General features: G+C 40.6%; 1 protein-coding gene across 1 annotated transcript; it reads right to left on the bottom strand.

Moving 5' to 3' along the window:
* Positions 1–2,873: 2,873 nt before the first annotated feature.
* Positions 2,874–22,219, bottom strand: LOC139383735 (bromo adjacent homology domain-containing 1 protein-like). The gene is made up of 7 exons (XM_071128293.1): positions 22,080–22,219; positions 12,999–14,609; positions 8,303–8,700; positions 5,880–6,039; positions 5,367–5,446; positions 4,440–4,531; positions 2,874–3,872 (listed from the first exon to the last, which is right to left on the bottom strand). Exons 2-7 carry the CDS (start codon positions 14,587–14,589, stop codon positions 3,683–3,685), a joined length of 2,511 nt encoding a protein of 836 aa, XP_070984394.1. The 5' UTR covers positions 14,590–14,609; positions 22,080–22,219; the 3' UTR covers positions 2,874–3,682.
* Between the last annotated feature and the right edge of the window lie 388 nt (positions 22,220–22,607).

The following is a 22,607-nucleotide window of genomic DNA, read 5'->3' as shown; positions in this document are numbered from 1 at the left end:
GTGACCTTGCAGGTGTACTCCATTTTCTTGCAGGTGTACTCTATCTCAAGTGTAGATAGAGTTCCACTGTCATTGACTTAAACTGTGTACAACATCTGTGCACGGAAACAGACCGACTGAAGTCAATTTTCACTGGGGAACTTGTAAAAGTATTTCACTGCAGTAGCCTGCGAGGTATGAGGGGAATGAACACACATGGACACATACACAAGTGAGGGAACATGCACACAGACACACACACAAACAACCCCAAGGTAATAGATCAATACAGTACAAGGCGATTAAACTAAGTAGTTTACCCTTAATAAGCTTTTATCAAACATGCAGGCTGTTAGACATGCAAATGGAGTTAGGTTAAAGGGTTAAGGTTAGGGGAAGGGTTAGCTAGCATGCTAAGTAGCTGCAAAGTTGCTAATAAGCTAAAGTTGTCCGTAATGAGAGAAAATCATTTGTGTTGCTAGACATTCGCGTTATAAGCCCAACCAACCGTCCTCCTATTGTTTCTGTCTTAAGTAACCTACTGTCTTTATCTGTGATTGAAATTAAATGTATACAAAATTGTGTAATGTACACAAAAAAAAGCACATCTTTGTGTGCCTGTCACGAAGTTCCAATAAGCAACTTGTGTCTATTTCACAATAATCTGTGATACTGGGTTGCATATTACTATATTGGATCTCCAAGAGTCCTTGAACCCCCCATCTCCTGATCCACTCAATAAGAATATATGAATGGCCACCATTAATTCACAAGGAAAGGTGGATTACACATTAAAGTGGCATAAGACATCAAAGGGCTGTTGTAAGCACGGGGCATTACCTTTTTGTGACACTCAAAAATGTGTCATGAGGAAACTATGAAAGGTCAACATATGGTAAAACAGTACCTTTTATCGTTCCAATATTTTATCGGATTTGAGGATCAATATTAATTAAATTAATGTAAACTTCTGTGTCTGTACATATCAGTTGTCTCAAAGAAGAAGTGCTGATCTTGGATCAGCTTGTCTCGTCCATGTAACCTTATTCACTGTAATCTAAAAGCCAAAACTGATCCTTAAACTACTCCTACTCTGAGACGCTTGATACATACGGCCTATGGAGACATCCATTATTGTATTTGTCAGAAGACAAAATTATGTTGAATGAAACACTGAAAGCAGACCTAGCAGGACACCATGTGGTGGGTTTGTCTTAGTACGCTTCTCAGGTTGTTCAACAGCTCATCTCACTGAACCAGGAGAAAGTTAAAGAGCAATTCCACCCCTTTCCAACCTCATATTCATAATCTCCAGCACCAAACCAGTATGTATCTATGATCTGTGGTTAAAAAGATAATAAGAAAGGTCCTAACAAATGCCTCTCTGTAACCACCTTTCATCCAGTTTTTAAATGCGAAGGAAGTCATACCGTAAGAGAGGGTATTTTCTTGCTCCCCACATCACTTTGAATTTCATAGTGTTTGAAAATCCCAGTTTTAAACTTTGTAGAACTTTGTAACTTTATGTAATTTTTCTATAAAACTTTTTTATTTTTTATTTTTTATTTTTTACATACGTTGACACGGGTATGGTGCTGGAGATAATGAAAATGAGGTTGAAAAGTGGTGTAGTTGCCCTTTAAAAGCAGAAAGATTTTTATTAGAAAGTCAACTCCGTTCAGGAGCTAAATGAGAGTAAGTTACTGATGTTAATTTGTAAGAACTTGACACAATGTCATGCACATGCAAAGATTAGTCAGACTGACTTTGCAATCTCGTCAAATTAAACTCTTGGATTCAAAATCATATATTATTTATTCCATTTAAATATTGTTTTATATTAAACAGGTCCATGTTAAATGATACAAACACTGCTATGAATATCCTTTCCAAGAATTCCCAGAAACTCCATGCTAAAACTTGTAACATATGCACATAATCGGCAGGGTAGCCTAGTGGTTAGAGCGTTGGACTAGTAACCGGAAGGTTGCGAGTTCAAACCCCCGAGCTGACAAGGTACAAAATCTGTCGTTCTGCCCCTGAACAGGCAGTTAACCCACTGTTCCCAGGCCGTCATTGAAAATAAGAATTTGTTCTTAACTGACTTGCCTGGTTAAATAAAGGTAAAATAAAAAAATAAACATAAGAAATATGGAATTCAGAGTTTTCTACACCGGGGAATAAGTTGAATTTGACATTTTACACTCCTTTCTATTCCCTTTTTGGTAAATCCATTTGTTATCAATTAACAGAATTTACCAGAAAAAAATGGCATTTAAAAAATACATAAAATAACAATAATGTTGTCCTACTTTTTTGGAAAGTAGTCAGTTGCACAAGTGAAAGCATTCAACTAAAATGTGTCTTCCACAGGGGATGCCTTAATCGACGTCATCGGCGCCCGGGAAGCAGTTATTGTTGGGGGTTAACTACCTTGCTCAAGGGCAATGAACACTTGTTCATTGGTCAATTCAAGGCAGGGTAGTAGGGCAAAAACATTATCTTGGGGTGGCCCTTCCAGTTAAGAGTCACCGGTCATTCATATGCTGAATAAAAAAAAACTGTCCTTTCCTTTCTGCCCTCCATTTGCACGTTCATGCACGCCTCCGCCATATGCACAAATGTCCAAAACTGAGGGAGTTAAAATGATCAAAGTGATAGCCACAACACGCAGCGCAATATGTTTGGAGTTGGCGCAATATGCATTAATTTGTGTCTGATTTTGAGCAAATACCAAATAAATTACCTCAAAAATTCTATGTAATGTTACTGAGGTTTATATCTTCTAAGACAACAAGGGGAATTTGTTCATTAGAATTTCCTGCTCATATAATTATTTAAATTAGTGTTTAAATGTGAAACATGAATTGCACGATTCAAGTCACAAGTGTGTACCAAAGTTGATGGGTTTATTTCATCACCTCTCCACTCTAGAAGTCCCCCTAGGAATTTCTTCAGCAGCCCATGACAACGGAGGGCATGACAACGGAGGGCACCTCTGAGTGAGTTGGTAGGGGCGAGGGGCTGGTTTGGGATTCACAGGTACTTTACCTCTAAGACAGTGCAGACAGCGAGTCAGTGTTGGCAAATGCCTGGATAATTTCTCGTTTTGAAAAGTCTAAATAATTCACTCTTAAATGACTTTAAAAATAAATTAGATTTTCTCCATATATAAATACATAGTTCTCTATGCCCTTAAGCCAATTAAAATTTAAATTCAAGACTAAATCATTACAGATAAAAGTGTTAAGCCATCATTTAATTTATGAGTCATCCTGTTAAATCCAAAACAAGTCTTAACTCGTACCATCTGTCAACACAAAACGTGACTACTAACCCACATATTTATAGGCAAAGGAATGGGATGATGCAAAAATAAAATCATCATTTGGCAAAGTAGTAAAAACAAAAAAGGGAATTTGTGCTTGGGATGATAAAAAACATTTACTCATTGACCAATTGTGACCCACAGGACTTGCGAGCGAGAGAGAGATAGAGAGACATTGAGCAAAAACACTTCCAGACATCGAGACTTACTCAGCCTAAAACTGTTGACATCTCACGCCCCTCTCAAAACAGAGTGGCTTGGTCTGTCTCAACTGGCGCTTTTGGTGAGGATTCTGAGAAAAGAACCAAATAGTGTATTTTTAACCTCTTCTTTCACTGTTTATATTCCTTCCTTCTACCACTGTCCTCACAAGTGCTACTGCAGGTTCTTCAGGATGCGCCCGTAGCGGAAGTCGTAGACGTGGCGACAGACGAACACCAGGTTGGGGTCGATGTCCGTGGGCACACAGCGGTGGGCAGAGGTGCCGTATTCAACACAAGGCCGTACCATTCTGGTGGCACTTTCAGGGAGACCCTTCCCGCGACATTTCACGAAGGCACAAAATCTGAAATACCATGTCAAGAAGACCACCCAAATGCTTAAATGGAAATGGAAGTTTTTTAACCTCATTTTCATTATCTCCAGCAAAATACCAGTGTCTACATATGTGAAAACGGCACATTTCTATGTTTTGTAGAAAAATATATAACATTTAAAATGTTCCTCCCGATGACCTCATCAGAAGTTAATAAACATTTGTGAAAACAGTGATTTTCAAAAACGAAGAGTTTCGCGCTGCATGGAGAGCATGAAAATACTGTTTTTCGTACTTTTAATACTACCTTGGGATGGACACAGAGAAGCATTTTTTTCTTGTCTTTTTAATCACAGATCATAGAAACACATAGTTTTTACATATCTAGACACTGGTATGGTGCTGGAGATAATGAATATGAGGTTGAAAAGTGGCGGAATTGTCCTTTAACATCTTAGAATAGCTCACGAGAAAAATAAAAGTGAACAAATACAATGCAACAGATATAATATAATACAATCCACTCAACATCATGTGGCTCCCACATCCTATTGATTCTCACGCCCAAATTCCATCAGCGAAAAACAGACACCTTACCTACAGTACTGTGCTAACGTCAAAACGTAGCACTTGTCTTCAATGCAGGCCACACTGTTCTGGTCCTGATGACGAGATGCAAAAATCTCATTCTGGAAACAAAGTCAGGTGACAAGACTGAAGAAAATGATGCATGAATCTTCACTTATGAACCAAAACAAATACCTTGCTTAAAGGGATATTTCAGCAATTTTACATATATATGTACATGTATCAAAATATGTTATGACTGAACTATCCCTTTAATATGAAGAGGAATCTCGCAACTATCTGACATCATTACCAAGACCCACTTACCATCAGGAAATCACACAGTCATGGGAGATCAAAAAAGTGTGTCTTGTTTTAACCCTAGCTAGTTATCCTTACAGAGGCTTTAGTAGAGCAAAGCAGTAGCTTTGGTCTTCTCAAAGCCTAGGGTATTAAAGTACGGCACACTGCAGCAAAATGTTTTACAACAGGTCATGAAAATCAGGCCGTACCACTCTGGTGGCACTTTCAGGGAGACCCTCCCCGCTATGTTGGACAAGTTCAGTTAGTGCCTCCCTGTTTCAAAACCTTTTTTTCCCTACTAGCTCTCTCGCAGATCATTTCCACTGGGCACACATTGATTGAATCAACGTTGTTTCCACGTCATTTCAATGAAATTACGTTGAACTAACGTGGAATAAACGTTGAATTGACATCTGTGCCCAGTGGGTTGTGAATAAGGCTGCTGTTTATTATTTCTAGCCTGGGTGAACAAAGTCTGTTTGTTCCTGAGGGATATTGACAACGGGAAGCCTGTAGCCTATTTCTCCAGGAAATACATAATTCAACGGAAGCAATGTGTTTGCCATCTCATTCCCTATGGAGAACCAAGCTGGGGCTGGACAAACATTGTGGATTGCAGCCACACAGTATGAACTCAGCTTTCTGCAAACTCACCTCACAGTGTGTGCTGGGATTGCGGCCTCCCTGTGTGTGTTCTGGGCGGTAGTACCAAAACAGACTCATCATCATCTCTCCTAAGGATACACACAGACAGTGCAATTTTCAGAGTGATAAGAGGATAACTGAAGTTGTATCGAATTATGATGGGTAGGGATTCCATCCGATGATGGGTAGGGATCCTATTCATAATATTTCACGTTTTGTCACATTCTCTAAATGATTATGCAGCAAACACTGGTCTGTTTAACAAACCTTGGTTCAAATTGTATTTGTTTTCATTCTAATGTTTTGAGCATTTGATTCCTGCCTGGAAGAAAAGATGGGCAGGTTTTGTACTTTTGGGGCTATTCCATTAGTTCCATTGTGCAAGGCAAGCTCAATTTGAAGTATTTCAAACAAAATCAATACTATTTGAACCTGTGGGTCTATGGTTTTAAACATGGCTATAGTTTCGTTTTTCATCCATCTGTGTCAGTTTAGATTTGTGTAAAAAAGGTGGTGCCTCACCGGATTCTGAGTCCTCCCATAGGGCTGAGATTTTGGCTATGTAGGGCAGATACTTTTTCCTGGGGCCAGAGCGCAGCAGGACTGTGTCTCGAACCCAAATTACCTCCCCATCCCGTTTGACCCCTTCAAAACATTTGCGCAACACTGTTGTCTCTTCCCCCTGGAAACATATTCAAAATATAACCATTGTTGCCACATACTATTAGCAATGTTATTAGTACATGCAAGCACAAGCTAAGCACATGATGTGTAATAATATCATACATGCATACAGACAAAGTTTGTCTTTACAGTACTAAATATAATATTCTGTAGCCTCAGCAAGTTACCTTACAAGGTACAACCAATATCTCTTAAAGGAATATTCCACCCCAAACCACTAATTCCAGTGTTGAACATTGTTAAATAACACTAAAATGTGAAAACAATATTTTGGGGTGAAGAAATGTTTCATTTTGTTGTTATAACAAAGGTTGGTAGCAACATGTGAATTATTTTTTATTTTGTTGCAATGTGAAAATCGTTGTGGAAATCTGTTGCAGCTCAAGTCGACTACAAAACCAACATTGTAGCTAGCCCAGAGAGAGAGCATTACAATGTCGTTTTTGTAGTCGACTTGAGCTGCGACAGATTTCCACAACAATTTCCAAATTGCAAAAGAAGCTAGCAAACATAGCTACGTACAATAATACCAAAGTAAATATCAGCATGTAAAGTAGCTAGCTAGCTGGAAAATGACCTAAACAAATTGCTCTATCCATTTAGAAGTTTATCTCACTGATTTCAACTTGCAGTTCCTCTCTGCCCAGAGCAAGTGCAGAGTACATTGCTATGGGAACAACAGCCCTTTCCCACATTTCCCACAGGCAAACAGGGCGCATTGCGAGATGGTACTTGAAGGAGAAACTGAATTGAACATTTGGTGCACTGTTTAGATTGAGCACATCTAATCAAAATATACTTTCTTGTGACGATATAAACGGTTGGATGTGTTCTAGACCAGTGGTTCTCAACTGGTTTTGCCTCGGGACCCAAATTGAACCAGGTTGTCTCATTCGTGACCCAATATTTGAAAAAACATAATCGCCAAAACACAATCTGGAAACCTATACTGATCAAAAATATAGACGCAACATGCAACAATTTCAAAGATTTGACAGTTCATGTAAGTGAATCAGTCAATTAAAATAAATGGATTGATTTCACAGGACTGGGATATCTATTTAACAGGACTGGGCAAGGGTGCAGCCATGAGTCAGCCTAGGAGGGCATAGGCCCACCCACTGGGGAGCCAGGTCCAGCCAATCAGAATGAGTTTTTCTCTACAAAAGGACATTATTATAGACATAAATACTCCTCAGCACCCCCTCAGACGATCCCGCAGGTGAGGAAGAAGGATGTGGAGGTCCTGGGCTGGCGTGATTACACGTTGTCTACGGTTTTGAGGCCGGTTGGACGTATTGCCAAATTCTGTAAAACGAAGTTGGAAGCTTATGGTAGAGAAATTTACATTCAATTATTTGTCAACAACTTTGGTGGACATTCCTGCAGTTAGCATGCCAATTGCACACACCCTCAAAACTGCACATTTTAGGGTGGCCTTTTATTATTCCCAGCACAAGGTGCACCTGTGTAATAATCATGCTGTTTAATCAGCTTCTTGATATGCCACACCTGTCAGGTAGATGGATTATCTTGGCAAAGGAGAAATGCTCACTAACAGGAATGTAAACAAATTTGTTCACAACATTTGAGAGAAATAAGCTTTTAGTGAATATGGAATATTTCTGTGATCTTTTATCTCAGCTCATGAAACATGGGAACAAAACTTTACATGTTGCATTTATCCATTTCTTCAGTATATTTTAAATTGAGACCACAAAATGAACCAAAATGGCACTACTAATAGCTCTATATTAAAAATACTGTTATTCATTTTCAGAGAGAAAATTATTTTAAAATGTAAATTCATTATAATTTCTACAAACTTTCTACCTGGTGTAAGTCACTCAAGTTCAGACTGTAGTATTTATTCATAAAATCATTATTTTTTATTATTATTATTTTTAAATGACAACCGCAACCCATTCAAATGTTCCCAACAGTTGAGAATCGCTGTTCTAGACAAGTATGCCCATTCCATCTATTGGCTGATTTGGTGATCTGAGTGCAGGTAATTGTTTTAAAAGCATTATTGGATGTGATAGTGTGATCCCCTATCTCCAGTGACGAGAACCATGTACAGTAGCTATAATGCGTTCCTACATGATTTCCTGATTTCACAGACGGACCACTTAGAAGTTAAATCACTGGAATATTATCACTTTACCTACTGATTAAACATAGGCTTTCACCAAATTGACAGGAGTTTCATGATTTTTATTTCTGGGGGTGGATTATCCCTTTAACACAGCAACACGTACCACAGTGAAAACCTCCCTCTCGAAGGGCACGCCCACGGGCAGCCAACCATTGGTTGCCCGGCGACAGGTGATCCTATGCTGCTTGGCAGCTCTGCAGGCTGCGAGGCTGGCGGGCCCCAGCTGCTGCTTGTCTTGAATGTGGGGGCAGACGGAACACGAGCCGCTGCTCACCCCAGACAGAGAGCTGCTGGGTGGCTTGGCACTCTGAGGGCACTCCCGGACCACCTGCAGCGGGACCTGCAGTTGGCTGGGGTCTGATAGAGAGGTCTGAAAGCAGGCCACTGATTGGGCAGCTGGGGGAGTGCTGGGGCTGGCGGGGCAGCCGGAGAGGGGCCGGGGTGCGGGGGAGGCTGGGACAGAGGAGGAGCTGTGGTCCTCTAGAGACGAGGAGTAGTCTTCTGTGGGGAGAATTGGAGCTGTCAGACACTGGAGTGACCAGTCTCGTAAACACACACACATGCACCCACACGCACCCTAACATAGACCCTCACAAAAACTTTAGACTCATCCTCTCCTTTCCTGTCATGGTGAGCCCACTCTGTTTCAGCACCACTGATATAGAAACACCGACGCTGCATGCAGTAGAGATTAGAACACTGCCTATCTGTATCCCCTGTATTAATTGTAGCTGTGAGGCACAAGGCTGAAACAGCAGGCCACAAATGCACATCAGAATGACAGAGATGTCCATTTATTGTGGTCTGATGGACCACAGACCGGCAGTGTGGAATCAGAGAACTGGTTAAAGTTGATATGATACTGTAATATACAAAGTGATGCAGTCAGTTGAGGTCAAAGCATTTTATGCACCTTTTTTTGTGAATAGTGTTTAGCCACCTATTACGCTAAATGTTTTTTTTTTTTTGTATTATAGCATTTATGCTACTTGACTCTCATCTCGGCAGTCAATGCATGACTGGATCTGTGCACAAAGGTAGTATAGACGCTGTATTGTACTCTAATGAAATGTAGTCTTTTTTTTTAACATAGGAATCAACCAAGCTGTGGGGCAGCTTCACCTGACCATTAAGACCAGTGCACAAAGGTAGTAGAGAGGCTGTATTGTACTCTAATGTAATGTAATAATGTTTTCGGATTTTCACCCTCCAAACATTATTTCCTAAAGGTCTTAATGATATGTTATGTTGTGAATTTGAACATGAATTATTCCCCTATTTAAGATTACTCTGATGTTTTTTGTACGATGTACCCAATGATTAATGAAAACTTGCTCGGTAGGTCTATGTCCTCATTGTGGTTTTACATACGTGTTTAATACATCTTATTTACACACTTTATTTGAATATTTGTGAAATGCATATTGTTATATTTGGTAACACTTGTTTTTCCTTCACCTCCAACCACTTCCGATGCGTGGAACGGATGTGGGTGGGGCTAGGTCTACATAAGGGTGCTAATTTAAAAAAAATAAAGCTCTGACGAAGGCTGTGAGGCCGATACGTAAAGCATATTAAAGATCAGTGATACTATCAAGAGCAGTGTGCGGTTTCCTTTTTCCTTCATCATGTGTGTACAGTACCAAGCTCTGCTACAAAGATTAACAGACCCTATATAGAGGACCACTGGGAGCAATTGGGATTCCAGAGTAACTGATCAAAGACCACAGCTTGGCATCTCCGCATGAATACTACTCAGCTTCAGTAGTAAATACAGTACATTCTATCTAAACCATCTGTGGTGAATACTCATACAACTAGTGGCTAGATACAGTAGGTAAGGAACTCCACTGACCATGTACGTTGAGTGGGGGGGGTCAAGGATGAAGAAACAAAGTTCAGCTCAGGACTGTGGATGTTAAACCCTACCAGGCTTTTAGACCCCACTGAATGAATCCGGAGAACATGACTGAACAAATTTCTTATAAAATGTTGATTCTTCCCTCCCATGTGACATTTCTTATTCTCTGTAACCTTTTCCTATAACTGCCATTCCTGTGAGGAGTATTCTCAAGGTCAAAACATAAGTATTCTCCACAGATTGTTGCTGGTTTGACTGATCGACTTAAAGGACACTGAGCCATCTCAAACATGTGGTTAACACCCTGCAACTATCATGGCCATTTCACATCATTATCACTATATACATTCACTTCCAAAGTGATTACCGTCCTTGATAAAGATGAGCAAAAAAAGACTGTATAAAATACATTTGACAAATACTGAGCTATATTGTAAACTAAAAAAAAGACATTATTTTAGACGAATACAATTGCTCAGAGAAAGAGATTTTGTTTAACAAGTGATAAGAATAAATAAAAAAATTATTGGCAACCCTGTTTTTAATACTCCGGCAGCCTTCCTTTGCGAGGAACTGAACACTGAGACATTTTCTTAAAAAAATGTTGAGATTGGAGACATATTGGGAGGGATCCTCAGTACAGAATATTCCCAGATCCTTAATAACCTTTGGTCTACGCTTATGGACTGCCCTCTTCAATTCATTCAAACCAAAGGTTTTCAATGGGGTTGTCGTCCGAAGACAGAGATGACCATTGCCAAAATGTTGATTTTGTGGTCAGTTAATCCTTTCTTTGTAGATATTGATGTGTGCTTGGGGTTGTTGTCTTGCTGGAAGAGCCACTTGTTGCCAAGTTGAACCTCCTGGCAGAGGCAACCAGGTTTTTTGGCTAAAATGTCCTGGTACATAGTAGAGTTCTTGATGCCGTTGACCTTAACAAGGTTCCCAGGACCAGTGGAAGCAAAACAGCCCCATAACATCAAAGATCCACCACCATTTTTTTAAGTAGGTACCCAGCTAGCACATTTGGTTCCTAGGAAGTTGTGGGAAGATACATTTTTGGTTTCTCACTAGTTCTGGGAATGAAGCCATAAGTTTCCTGACTGGTAAAACGTATTTTTTTTTGTTATGTTCTGAGAACTGACGTGAACATTTAGCCTGTTCTGTCAACGTTAATTCTTAGGTTACAGGTAGATTCTGATAACGTATTACTATGGTTCCCTGGGAGGCTTTATTAACGATCTGAGAACAGAAGGTATTTAATTATTTGAAGCTAATTTTTAAATTATGTTCTGAGAATATGTTTCAATAAGACTTTTAATAACACTGCTAGCTTAGGCTAACTTTTTTCTAGCTTAGGCTAACTCCAGGCACACATGGAAATTCATTTTCTTAGGCATTAATCATGGAAACACATTTATTTTTTATTGTGTCACTATGATTTGAACCTATGATCTTCTGTTCTCTAAAACATGGAATTAGTCCATTGCACCACCAGGATGGAGATAGCATGCCATGTTTTTTTTTACTTATACAAAGCTGTTCATTTTAGTGTATTCAGACAGAACCCATTTCAAAGGAAACAAGTACTCATTAAGATCAGGTGTGGCCAATTAGTGGCTGAAACACTTAACAAGATAGAGGATTGAGATACATGTAGTTTTGATGACGCTGAGAACGGAATGTATATATTTTTAAATAATATTTTTCGAACGTTCTCTGAACGTTACTAACGTTTTCTTATGGAAAGTTGTCTTAACGTTCTCAGAACAATTTGAGAACAAGACTTTAAATAGAACCATGAGGAAACCTGTAGGAAATGTTATGCTGAGTTACTGACATTTCCACAGAAGGACATTGTTCCGAGAACATTAGAAACAATGTGAGAACATTCCCAATGTCAAACCAGTTGCATTCCTAAAACATTATCAACATTTTTATTAAATCCAACCATGTTTGAACTTTTAGGAAACTTCTGTAAAGTAATAAAAAACCAAGAAAATAATTAACCACACTCTCACCAAGCTCTAAGAAACATATGGTTCTCAGAATGTTATTTGCTAGCTGGGTATGAGTTTTTTTTCTGAATACACATCATGCTTTTGTCTCCAAACTCACCACTGGTGTGCATGGCCAAAGAGCTCTATTTTCATGTCATCTGACCATAGCACTGGTTCCAAACCAAGTGCCAATACGTTTAGCGAACTCCTGGCATTTACAATTGTTGGTTGCTCTTAATAATAAAGGCAACCCTTCCAAAGAGCATATTGGTATGGAGGTGGTGAATGTAATTCTCCAACTTTGGCCCTTGGTTTTTTCTTTGTCTCCAGAACCATCTTCCCCACTGTGCGTGGGGACAAGATACACTTGCGTCCAATACCAGGCAAGTTTACCACTGTTCCACTGGTTTTAAACTTCTTAATTGTTGCCCAAAGAGTGGTAAGTGGTATACTCGTTTTTTTTGCAATTGTTTTTTCTCCCATTGCCTGTTTTTTGAAGGTTAACAACCATTTATTTATTTTCGTTTGTGGGTTCTTTGCCTTTTCACATGATGAATGACAAAGGGATAATATATATGTGTGTACTACCTCATTTTTATACCCCAGTGAAATAGGAAGCCATGGAAGGCCACAATACAGTTCCTTAAACTGAGATTCATTTTTAAAAGTAGAATGTTAATGCAGATTTAATTTTGTTACATCTTATTTATAATAATCTTTAGAGGTGCCAATAACTTATTTGTTTTACTTACTTGTTTAGCAAAATCTCTTTCTCTGAGCAATTGTATTTGTATAAAATAATATTTTAAAAAAATAAGCATATAATATAGCTCAGTATTTGTATAATTTATTTTATACAGTATTTTTGCTCATTTTTATCAAGGGTGCTAATAATTGTGGAGGTGACTGTATTTATAGGCATTTCTGCCTCCCCTTACCCATCTTAATCTTGTGGCTGCAGCTGGAGCACCTCCTGCTGGCTAGCGTCGGTACTGCTCTATATGCGTATCCACTGATTTGGCAGGATTCTCCATAGCAGTAGACCGGGTGGGCGATTCCTGAGGGTAGAGAGCCCTGTTGTGGAGCCTCGCTCAATGGGATGGGGGCCACAGAGGAGGGAGGGTAGGGCATGGGGATGGAGCTCACGGAGGTCATGAGTGTAGAGGAGGTTTCATGGTGAGAAAAGTGGACGTAGTAGCCCGAGAAACACGGGTAAGGGTGGGGGCTTATGGTTAGGGCATGTGGGTGAGCCAGGGAACGGGGAGAGGGGAGGTAGCTATTGGAGAGCGAACGCTCCTCAAGTTTGTCTTCACCGAAGCTCTTCTGGTTGAGGAACAGTGCCAGTTGGTGGCAATACTCCACTGACCTTTCTTGGGAGCAGCAGTAGAAAGAAGGAGTCAACTGCGTCTTGACCTGTTCCTCCTTCACAGACTTCATCGGGTAGCCCAGCAAGGCTCGACAGTGGAAGCCAGATCTGATGGAGCCGTTCCCCCCTGTAATCCCCTCCCACTGGGGTTCGGGGTGGAATGACTCCCTCTTATAGAGATTACAGCATCTCTGAACCAGCTGTGGATGGGTCTGGTATTTCCCGTGTTGGAGTTTATGATACTGTTGTTTCTTTAACTTGGGGTGCAGTGACTGTTTGGTCCTCAGTACTGCACTCAGTTGCTTGCAGTTGGTCTTAGCCACCCGGTGTTTGGCTTTGAAGGAGGTGCTGGTGATCTTGAGCAAAGCAGCAGCGTTGAGACTGGCCTGACGCCGGGGGGTAGGACCGTACAGACTCAGCAGATCCATGTCCTCCATCTTCATAGACTTTTTGTTTTGTTTGGAACTTCCAGTTACATAAATGTCTGATTTTGCCACTTTAGGACCCCTTGGGGTGTTGTGTCCCAAAATTACTGCATCTTTTGCCAGATTCCCATTGGACTGTAGCTTCTTTATGAGTCTGGCCCCTTGAGGATATTCTCTATATAAGAGCAGCCTATTCACAGCCTCTGCATTCAGAGAGGCTAGTCTCCGTTTGTGAGGCTCCACAACAGGTAATGTGCATAACAATTTTAATTGTTTGTTTAATTCCGGCAATTTCTGATAAGCTTTGAAGGTCTTTTGTCTAGACTTGCAGGGCTTGGTCCTTCCACGCACCAGGTTATGGCTCCCTTCCTCTTTGGTCTCTATTCGACCCTTCAAGCAGCTCGCCTTGTCCTCATCACCACTCTCCTCCAGACGGGTGAGAAAGACGCGACAGTTGAGGGTGTCCCCCTCACATTGATCCAGTGTCCTGGCACAGCTTACAGCTTCCTGGTACAGCTTCCTGTCCTTCTCCTCCTCCTTCTTCTCCACCACTCTCAGATCATTGCGCTCTTTCGTTCTACCCCTCTTGATCTTCTTGGGCCTCCCTCTTTTTAGTTTTGGGCGATCAGGCCGGGCTCCCCCCACCATGGCCTCAGCATGTGGCACCCCCCCGAACTGCTCCCAGGAGTTACCGGAATGGTATCTGCTCAGAGAGTCCTTCTGTCGTGCATGGTTCATCACATCCCTTCATACAGACCCTGGGGGAGGAGACATAGAAATAACAATGAATGGGGAGAGTTTTTTTGCAGAAACTTAGCCGACATGACAGTGAATGCACGCGCAATAAGAAAGTAAGGCTCAATACAGTTTTTATTATGGTACATGTTTGAAAGAGTCTCAGCTTTCCATAGTGAGGTCATATTAGTTTCTAGCCCAAACCATTATGACGCTATCAACACAGAGGGGATATTGGTTTTAAATTAGCCACACAGTCAGAAGGGTACTGCTGCTGACTTCCATAGGATCATCTCAATAGATGAATTTCCCATCAGGTGGACACACATACACACACACACATACACACACACACACACACACACACAATATTGAGTCATGGAAAGCAAAAACTTGCCCTATCCCATTGTGTAGTTCCAATCATGCTTAAGTGATTCGGCAGGTAGCTTAGCGGTTAAGAGTGTTGGGCCAGGCCTCCTGAGTAGCGCAGTGGTCTAAGGTACTGCATCGCAGTGCTAGCTGTGCCAGTAGACATCCTGGTGTGAGTCCAGTGTCGTCCGGGTTAGGGGAGGGTTTGGGATCTTCTTTTTTTCATTTATTTTTATTTTTTATTTGATGTCTTTTTTATTATGAACACAACAAATACAAAAAAACTGAAATATACATTTTGGTGACCAAGCTTCCTGATGCTAAGTGTACATGTTATGCTATGCTATCGATAAACTTACACAAACACTTGGATTGCTTTCGCTGTAAAGCATAATCTCAAAATCTGAGACGACAGGTGGATTAACAAAAGGCTAAGCTGTGTTTTGCAATATTGCACTTGTGATTTCATATTATTTGACTGTTGCGCTATGCTATTCAGCGGTTGCTGACGAAAATGATCCCGCTAACGGGATGGGTAGCGCCAAGAAGTTTTAACACTGAACAGACTGGGACTGTGTATTCAATGGAAAAAGATTCAAATCATATGCTTATTACAACCTCTTAGAAGGGCAAAGATACTACTTTAACATCTACAGTGCATTCGGAAATTATTCAGACCCCTTGACTTTTTCCACATTTTGTTATGTTAGACTTATTCTAAAATACTTAAACTATTTTTTCACCCTCATCAATCTACACACAATACCCCGTAATAACAAAGCAATAACAGGTTTAGAAATAATTGCAACCTCAGGAGGCTGAAGAAATTTGGCTTGTCACCTAAAATCCTGACAAACTTTTACAGATGCACAATTGAGATTATCCTGTCAGGCTGCATCACCGCCTGGTACAGCAACTGCACCGCCCACAACAGAAAGGCTCTCCAGAGGGTGGGTCTGCACAACGCATTACCGGGGCAAACTACTTGCCCTCCAGGACACCTACAGCACCCGATGCCACAGGAAGGTGGAAAAAAAATCAACAACCAGCCGAGGCACTGACTGTTCACCCCGCTACCATCCAGAAGGCGAGGTCAGTACAGGTGCTTCAAAGCTGGGACCGAGAGACTGAACTGCACCGCCCACAACAGAAAGGCTCTCCAGAGGGTGTGGTCTGCACAACGCATTACCGGGGCAAACTACTTGCCCTCCAAGACACCTACAGCACCCGATGCCACAGGAAGGTCAAAAGATCAACAACCAGCCGAGGCACTGACTGTTCACCCCGCTTCCATCCAGAAGGCGAGGTCAGTACAGGTGCTTCAAAGCTGGGACCGAGAGACTGAAAAACAGGTTCTATCTCAAGGCCATCAGACCATTAAACAGCCATCACTAACACAGAGAGGCTGCTACCTACATACAGACTTGACATCATTGGCCACTTTAATAAATGGATCACTAGTCACTAATAATGCCACTTTAATAATGTTTACATATCTTGCATTACTCATCTCGTATGCAGATACTGTCTTAGATACCATCTACTGCATCTTGCCTATGCCGCTCTCTCATTGCTCATCCATATATTGATATATATATATATATATATATATATATATATTCTTATTCCACTCCTTTACTTATTATTTGCTTTTCAACAGGACAATGACCCAAAACACATTCAGGTTATGTAACGGCTATTTATTCAAGAAGGAGAGTCATGGAGTGCTGCATCAGATGACCTGGCCTCCACAATCACCAGACCTAAACCCAATTCAGATGGTTATGGTTGAGTTAGACCGCAGAGTCAAGGAAAAGCAGCCAACAAGTGCTCAGCATATGTGGGATATCCTTCAAGATTGTTAGAAAAGCATTCCAGGAGAAGCTGGTTAAGAGAATGCCAAGAGTGTGCAAAGCTGTCATCAAGGCAAAGGGTGGCTACTTTGAGGAATCTCAAATATATTTTGAAGCACCTTTGGCAGCGATTACCGCCTTGAGTATTCTTGGGCACACCTGCATTTGCCACCACCATGCTTCACCTTAGGGGTAGTACCAGGTTTCCTCCAGACGTGACGCTTGGCATTCAGGCCAAAGAGTTCAATCTTGGTTACATCAGACTAGAGAATATTGTTTCACATGGTCTTAGAGTCCTTTAGGTGCCTTTTGGTAAACTCCAAGCGGGCTGTAATGGGCCTTTTACTGAGGAGTGGCTTCTGTCTGGCCACTCTAACATAAAGGCCTTATTGGTGTTGTGCAGCAGAGATGATTGTCCTTCTGGAAGGTTTTCCCACCTCCACAGAGGAACTCTGGCGCTCTGTCAGAGTGGCCATCGGGTTCTTGATCACCTCCCTGACCAAGGCCCTACTCCCCCAATTGCTCAGTATGGCTGGGAAGCCAGCTCTAGGAAGAGCCTTGGTGGTTACAAATGTTTTCATTTTTAAGAATGATGGAGACCACTGTGTTCTTGGGGACCTTCAATGCTGTAGAAATGGTTTGGTACCCTTCCCCATATCTGTTCCTCGACACAATCCTGTCTTGGAGCTCTACGGACAATTCCTTTGACCTCATGGCTTGGTTAGGTGTGCACCTGCCAAATAATATCCAATCAATTGAATTTACCACAGGTGGACAAGTATCAAGTAGAAACATCTCAATGATGATCAATGGAAACAAGATGCAACTGAGCTCAATTTCGAGTCTCATAGCAAAGGGTCTGAATGTCTAGTGTTGAAGTCTGAAGTTTACATACACCTTAGCCAGATACATTTAAACTCAGTTTTTCACAATTCCTGACATTTAAAAATTATCTGTTTTAGGATTATCTCTGTTAGGATCACCACTTTGTTTTAAGAATGTGAAATGTCAGAATAATAGTAGAGAGAATTATTTATTTCAGCTTTTACTTCTTTCATCACATTCCCAGTGGGTCAGAAGTTTACATACACTCAATTAGTATCTGGTAGCATTGCCTTTAAAATATTTAACTTGGGTCAAACGTTTCGGGTAGCCTTCCACAAACTTTCCACAATAAGTTGGGTGAATTTTGGCCCATTCCTCCAGACAGAGCTGGTGAAACTGAGTTAAGTTTGTAGGCCTCCTTGCTTGCACACGCTTTTTCAGTTCTGACCACAAATTTTCTATAGGATCTAGGTCAGGGCTTTGTGATGACCACTCCAATACCTTGACATTGTTATCCTTAAGCAATTGGGAAGTATGCTTGGGGTCATTGTTCATTTGGAAGATCCATTTACAACCAAGCTTTAACTTCCTGACTGATGTCTTGAGATGTTGCTTCAATATATCTGCATAATTTTCCGTCCTCATGATGCCATCTATTTTGTGAAGTGCACCAGTCCCTCCTGCAGCAAAGCACCCCACATGCTTCACGGTTGTGATGGTGTTCTTCGGCTTGCAAGCCTCCCTCTTTTTCCTCCAAACATAACGATGGTCATTATGGCAAAACAGTTACAAATTTTGTTCCATCAGACAAGAGGACATTTCTCAAAAAAGTGTGATCTTTGTCTCCATGTGCAGTTGCAAACTGTAGTCTGGCTTTTTTTATGACGGTTTTGGAGCAGTGGCTTCTTCCTTGCTGAGGTGCCTTTTCAGGTTATGTTGATATAGGACTTGTTTTAATGAGGATTTTGATACTTTTGTACCTGTTTCCTCCAGCATCTTCACAAGGTCCTTTGCTGTTGTTCTGGGATTGATTTGCACTTTTCGCACCAAAGTACGTTCATCTCAAGGAGACAGAGCTCCTTCCTGAGAGGTAAGTATGACAGCTGCGTGGTCCCATGGTGTTTATACTTGTGTACTATTGTTTGTACAGATGACGTGGTACCTTCAGGCGTTTGGAAATATCTCCCAAGGATGAACCAGACTTGTGGAGGTCTACATTTTTTTTTCTGAGGTCTTGGCTGATTTCTTTTGATTTTCCCATGATGTCAAGCAAAGAGGCACTGAGTTTGAAGGTAGGCCTTGAAATACATCCACAGGTACACCTCCAATTGACTCAAATGAGAAGCATCTAATGCCATGACATAATTTTCTGGAATTTTCCAAGCTGTTTAAAGGCACAGTCAACTTAGTGTATGTAAACTTCTGCCCCCCTGGAATTGTGATACAGTGAATTATAAGTTAAATAATCTGTCTGTAAACAATTCTTGGAAAAATACTTGTGTCATGCACTAAGTAGATGTCCTAACCGACTTGCCCAAACTATAGTTTGTTAACAATAACTTTGTGGAGTGGTTGAAAAACAAGTTTTAATGACTCCAGCTTAAGTGTATGTAAACTTCCGACTTCAACTGTATGTAAATAAGGTTTTTCATTTTTTTTATTGTTGATAAATTTGCTAAAATGTATTTAAAAAAACTGTCTATATGGTTTTTGAAAAGGCTTGTGTGTAGCCTACTGGTTAAATTTGTGTCTTTTAAGAATTAAGAAGCACATAAATTAATGTCTTTTCTCACGAATTAAGCCAGAAATACGCACAAAATTTGCTGAAATGCATTTTGTACATATATGCACGAGTTGATTGTGAGACTCTGTTGCCATGCCATACAATCCGGATTGAAGTATTTTTCCAATACTGGCCGCATGGAGATAAAACCTAAAAGCTGATATGATCCATAGTCTGCTTGAAAAACTCTAATAGTTACTGTCTGAATGGACATTCTTTAACTGCTTTCTCTTATGACAATTCATGTTTTCTATCATACAAATGCCTATCATCAATCGGCAACCATTCAAATGTTGGTGTGACTACTAAGCAAACAATTTCCTAACAATATCACACCCTGACCATAGTTTGCTTTGTATGTTCTATGTTTTGTTTGGTCAGGGTGTGATCTGAGTGGGCATTCTATGTTTGATGTCTTGTTTGTCTGTTTCTGTGTTTGGGCCTGATATGGTTCTCAATCAGAGGCAGGTGTTAGTCATTGTCTCTGATTGGGAGCCATATTTAGGTAGCCTGTTTTGTGTTTGTGGGTGATTGTTCCTGTCTTTGTGTTTGTTACACCAGATAGGGCTGTTTTCGGTTTTTCACGGTTTTCATCTTTATTAAAGATGTATTGAAATAACCACGCTGCGTTTTGGTCCGCCTCTTCTTCCCAGGAAGAACCCCGTGACAAACAATTAGCCTACCCACTGAAATCAATGCAGAATAACACACATACCTCTAAACTAACTAATCACCCCCAGTACAGGTAGTGGGAAATTCTTATGACATGAATGGAGATGGGGTTTTTTTAACGCACAAATTAATAACTGGTCTTAAAAACAATAACAGGACTACAGGAGCTGGATGTTGTATGAAATACCACATTGTAACAGTAGGCTCTATACACACCAACAATATGGCACTTTATGGGACCCCAGCCTGCCATTCTATGGATATAGTTGTCTGTTATTCACACAAATTCCTCACACATCGATTAGAACTGAAGTTTGATGTAGGCTACATTAATTGCCTTTTGGAATGCAGAATACCCCTTGTCTATATGCATCATATGCATGATTGCTAGCAAATGCAAGACTCTTAAAGACGTGGGTTCACTCAAACACATGCCTTTTATTGAGCCTTCCCTGAGTGCCGGATCGATGGGGTTTGCACATTTGGGACTACCCCATTGAGTCCATTGTGCCAAGCAAGCTCAATCAAGTGCAGTATTTGAAAGAAAACAAATACTAACTGAACCCAGGTCTCGTCCGTTCTTTCTTCACAATATCATTGCACTGGTTTCCTCCAATATTTTACAACCAAAGCGCAACCTTTGCAAACACCCACTGAGCCAAGAAATTAATAAGATATGACAAAAAAACTAATTGAACAGATGCCTGTGGTTCTGATAATCTTGTTTTCATATGTTATAATCATTTCATTTACAAATCAATACTAAGATGTGTATCAAGAAAATAATCCCAAAAATGCAATGTCATTTTCCTTCTAAAAACAAGCCAACCCTCTGCATGAGGTTATTCCTTCTTCAGCATTTTCCTATTCTATAGCAGACGTACATGCAACCAGAATAATGTTCAGTTGACTTGATTCTGGACTGCATTTTTAGCCTTGCATTTCCAAACATCCCGCAATTTAAAGGGACATTATTTCCAGTGGACTCCGAGGACCATGAAATGCAATACATCAGAAAGACCATTTTTATTTAGAGATAATGAGGGAACAGAAGGGGGCACTTTGAGTTTCTGTCTATGGATGTCAAATCAAGTTGCTTCATTGGGATAAGAAAGCAGGCTATGGAACGAATGAAGTGTAAATGACGCACGTTGTTTAAAAAAATGTTTTATTAAAAAAGGAAAACTTTATGGATAACTCTTGGATAAAGAAAACAGTCATAATAATAATATTATATGGTTTATGATATGTCATATCATATTATTTTTAACTTGCAATAATGGGAGAGGGCGGTGGAAGACCATGGATATGATGAGGGAACCAGGTAGTCTAGCGGAGCTTTGGTTCGGTAACCAAAATGTCACTGTCAAATACCTGAGCCCGAGAAGGTGAACAATCTGTCGATGTTCCCTTGAGCAAGGCACCCTCATTTGCTCCAGGGGTTCTGTTCTACTATGACTGACCCTGTAAAACAACACATTTCACTGCACCTATCCGGTGTATGTGACAATAAAGCATATCTATATTTTAACCGACCTTCCATTACAGTGCCGTTCTCAGTGCCGTTCTCATAGGGCGTATCACAGTCTCCGGCAGACTCCACAGTTCTGGATTTACCAGACGAGGCTATGAGTTTAGACCGCCAACTCACACGACTCAATGCGTGCTCACTATTTAGATGAGCGATTAGCCTACTAATTGGACATTTAGCCTAACATTATGGTCAATCATTATAATCCGGTTAAACCCAAATCATGAAATTGATAATGCACTGTTAAAAATCTGTTCTAAATTCTTGAGTTCGACTCCCGACACGGGCTATTCTAAGGCTATACTATAATATCAGAAGTAACGGTTCAGGTGGGTGCAGGCAAGGAATAACCATGACATCTGACTGCAAGCATAATAAAGCAGTTATAAACATGTTATTACAACGTATCTTACATAGGCTATACATTAAATATGATGCATTATGCGCTATATAATTTTACCTTAGGTCACGATAGATGGTCGATTTGAGTCCACTCTTACTTCAACTTACACCTTTTTATAAATGATGAACAGTGTCGACGTGTAATTGTGAAATAAAACGAGCACCCAATAGAGCTGAGACATGGTAAAACGGTGACCTACTTCCGAAGTGGCGTGCTAGAGATAATATTCATGCGCTGCATTCGAGAGACTGCTGTTGCGCTGGGACAACGAACAGTATCGTTCCAAGAGCAACGATTTTCACAATGATAGTTTATTATCGAAGTATACGGACGTCAGAATTAACTACCAGTAGCCATATCAATCTGCTCTAACTGCGACGGAGATTATTTTCTGCACAAACTTGCTGCACGAATCAAACATGCTTCAAGAGACGCAGCCGCCCAAGACTATGAAGAAATCAATATCAAGGAAAAACTTTGTTGCAAAGTGCATGATTATGATTCTTCCTAAATCAACCCCAATCGGAACAACTCCTTACTAAATGTAAACCAATGACACCGACGGTATTTGTGTTACCTTGAAAT

The sequence above is a fragment of the Oncorhynchus clarkii genome, chromosome 25 (assembly GCF_045791955.1).
Source record: "Oncorhynchus clarkii lewisi isolate Uvic-CL-2024 chromosome 25, UVic_Ocla_1.0, whole genome shotgun sequence".
Taxonomy (NCBI): domain Eukaryota; kingdom Metazoa; phylum Chordata; class Actinopteri; order Salmoniformes; family Salmonidae; genus Oncorhynchus; species Oncorhynchus clarkii.
The sequence above is the reverse complement of the archived record's forward strand: the minus strand, read 5'-3'. Positions and strand labels throughout refer to the sequence as shown.

Bases quoted from the DNA above. Each gene is read 5' to 3' on its own strand.
- LOC139383735 (XM_071128293.1), bottom strand. From the start codon at position 14,589: ATGAACCATGCACGACAGAAGGACTCTCTGAGCAGATACCATTCCGGT. The intron at 6,040-8,302 runs GTACGTGTTGCT...ATATGTTTCCAG, and splicing joins AGAGGGAGGTTTTCACTGTG to GGGGAAGAGACAACAGTGTT. The intron at 3,873-4,439 runs GTAAGGTGTCTG...ATGGTATTTCAG, and splicing joins ACGTTAGCACAGTACTGTAG to ATTTTGTGCCTTCGTGAAAT.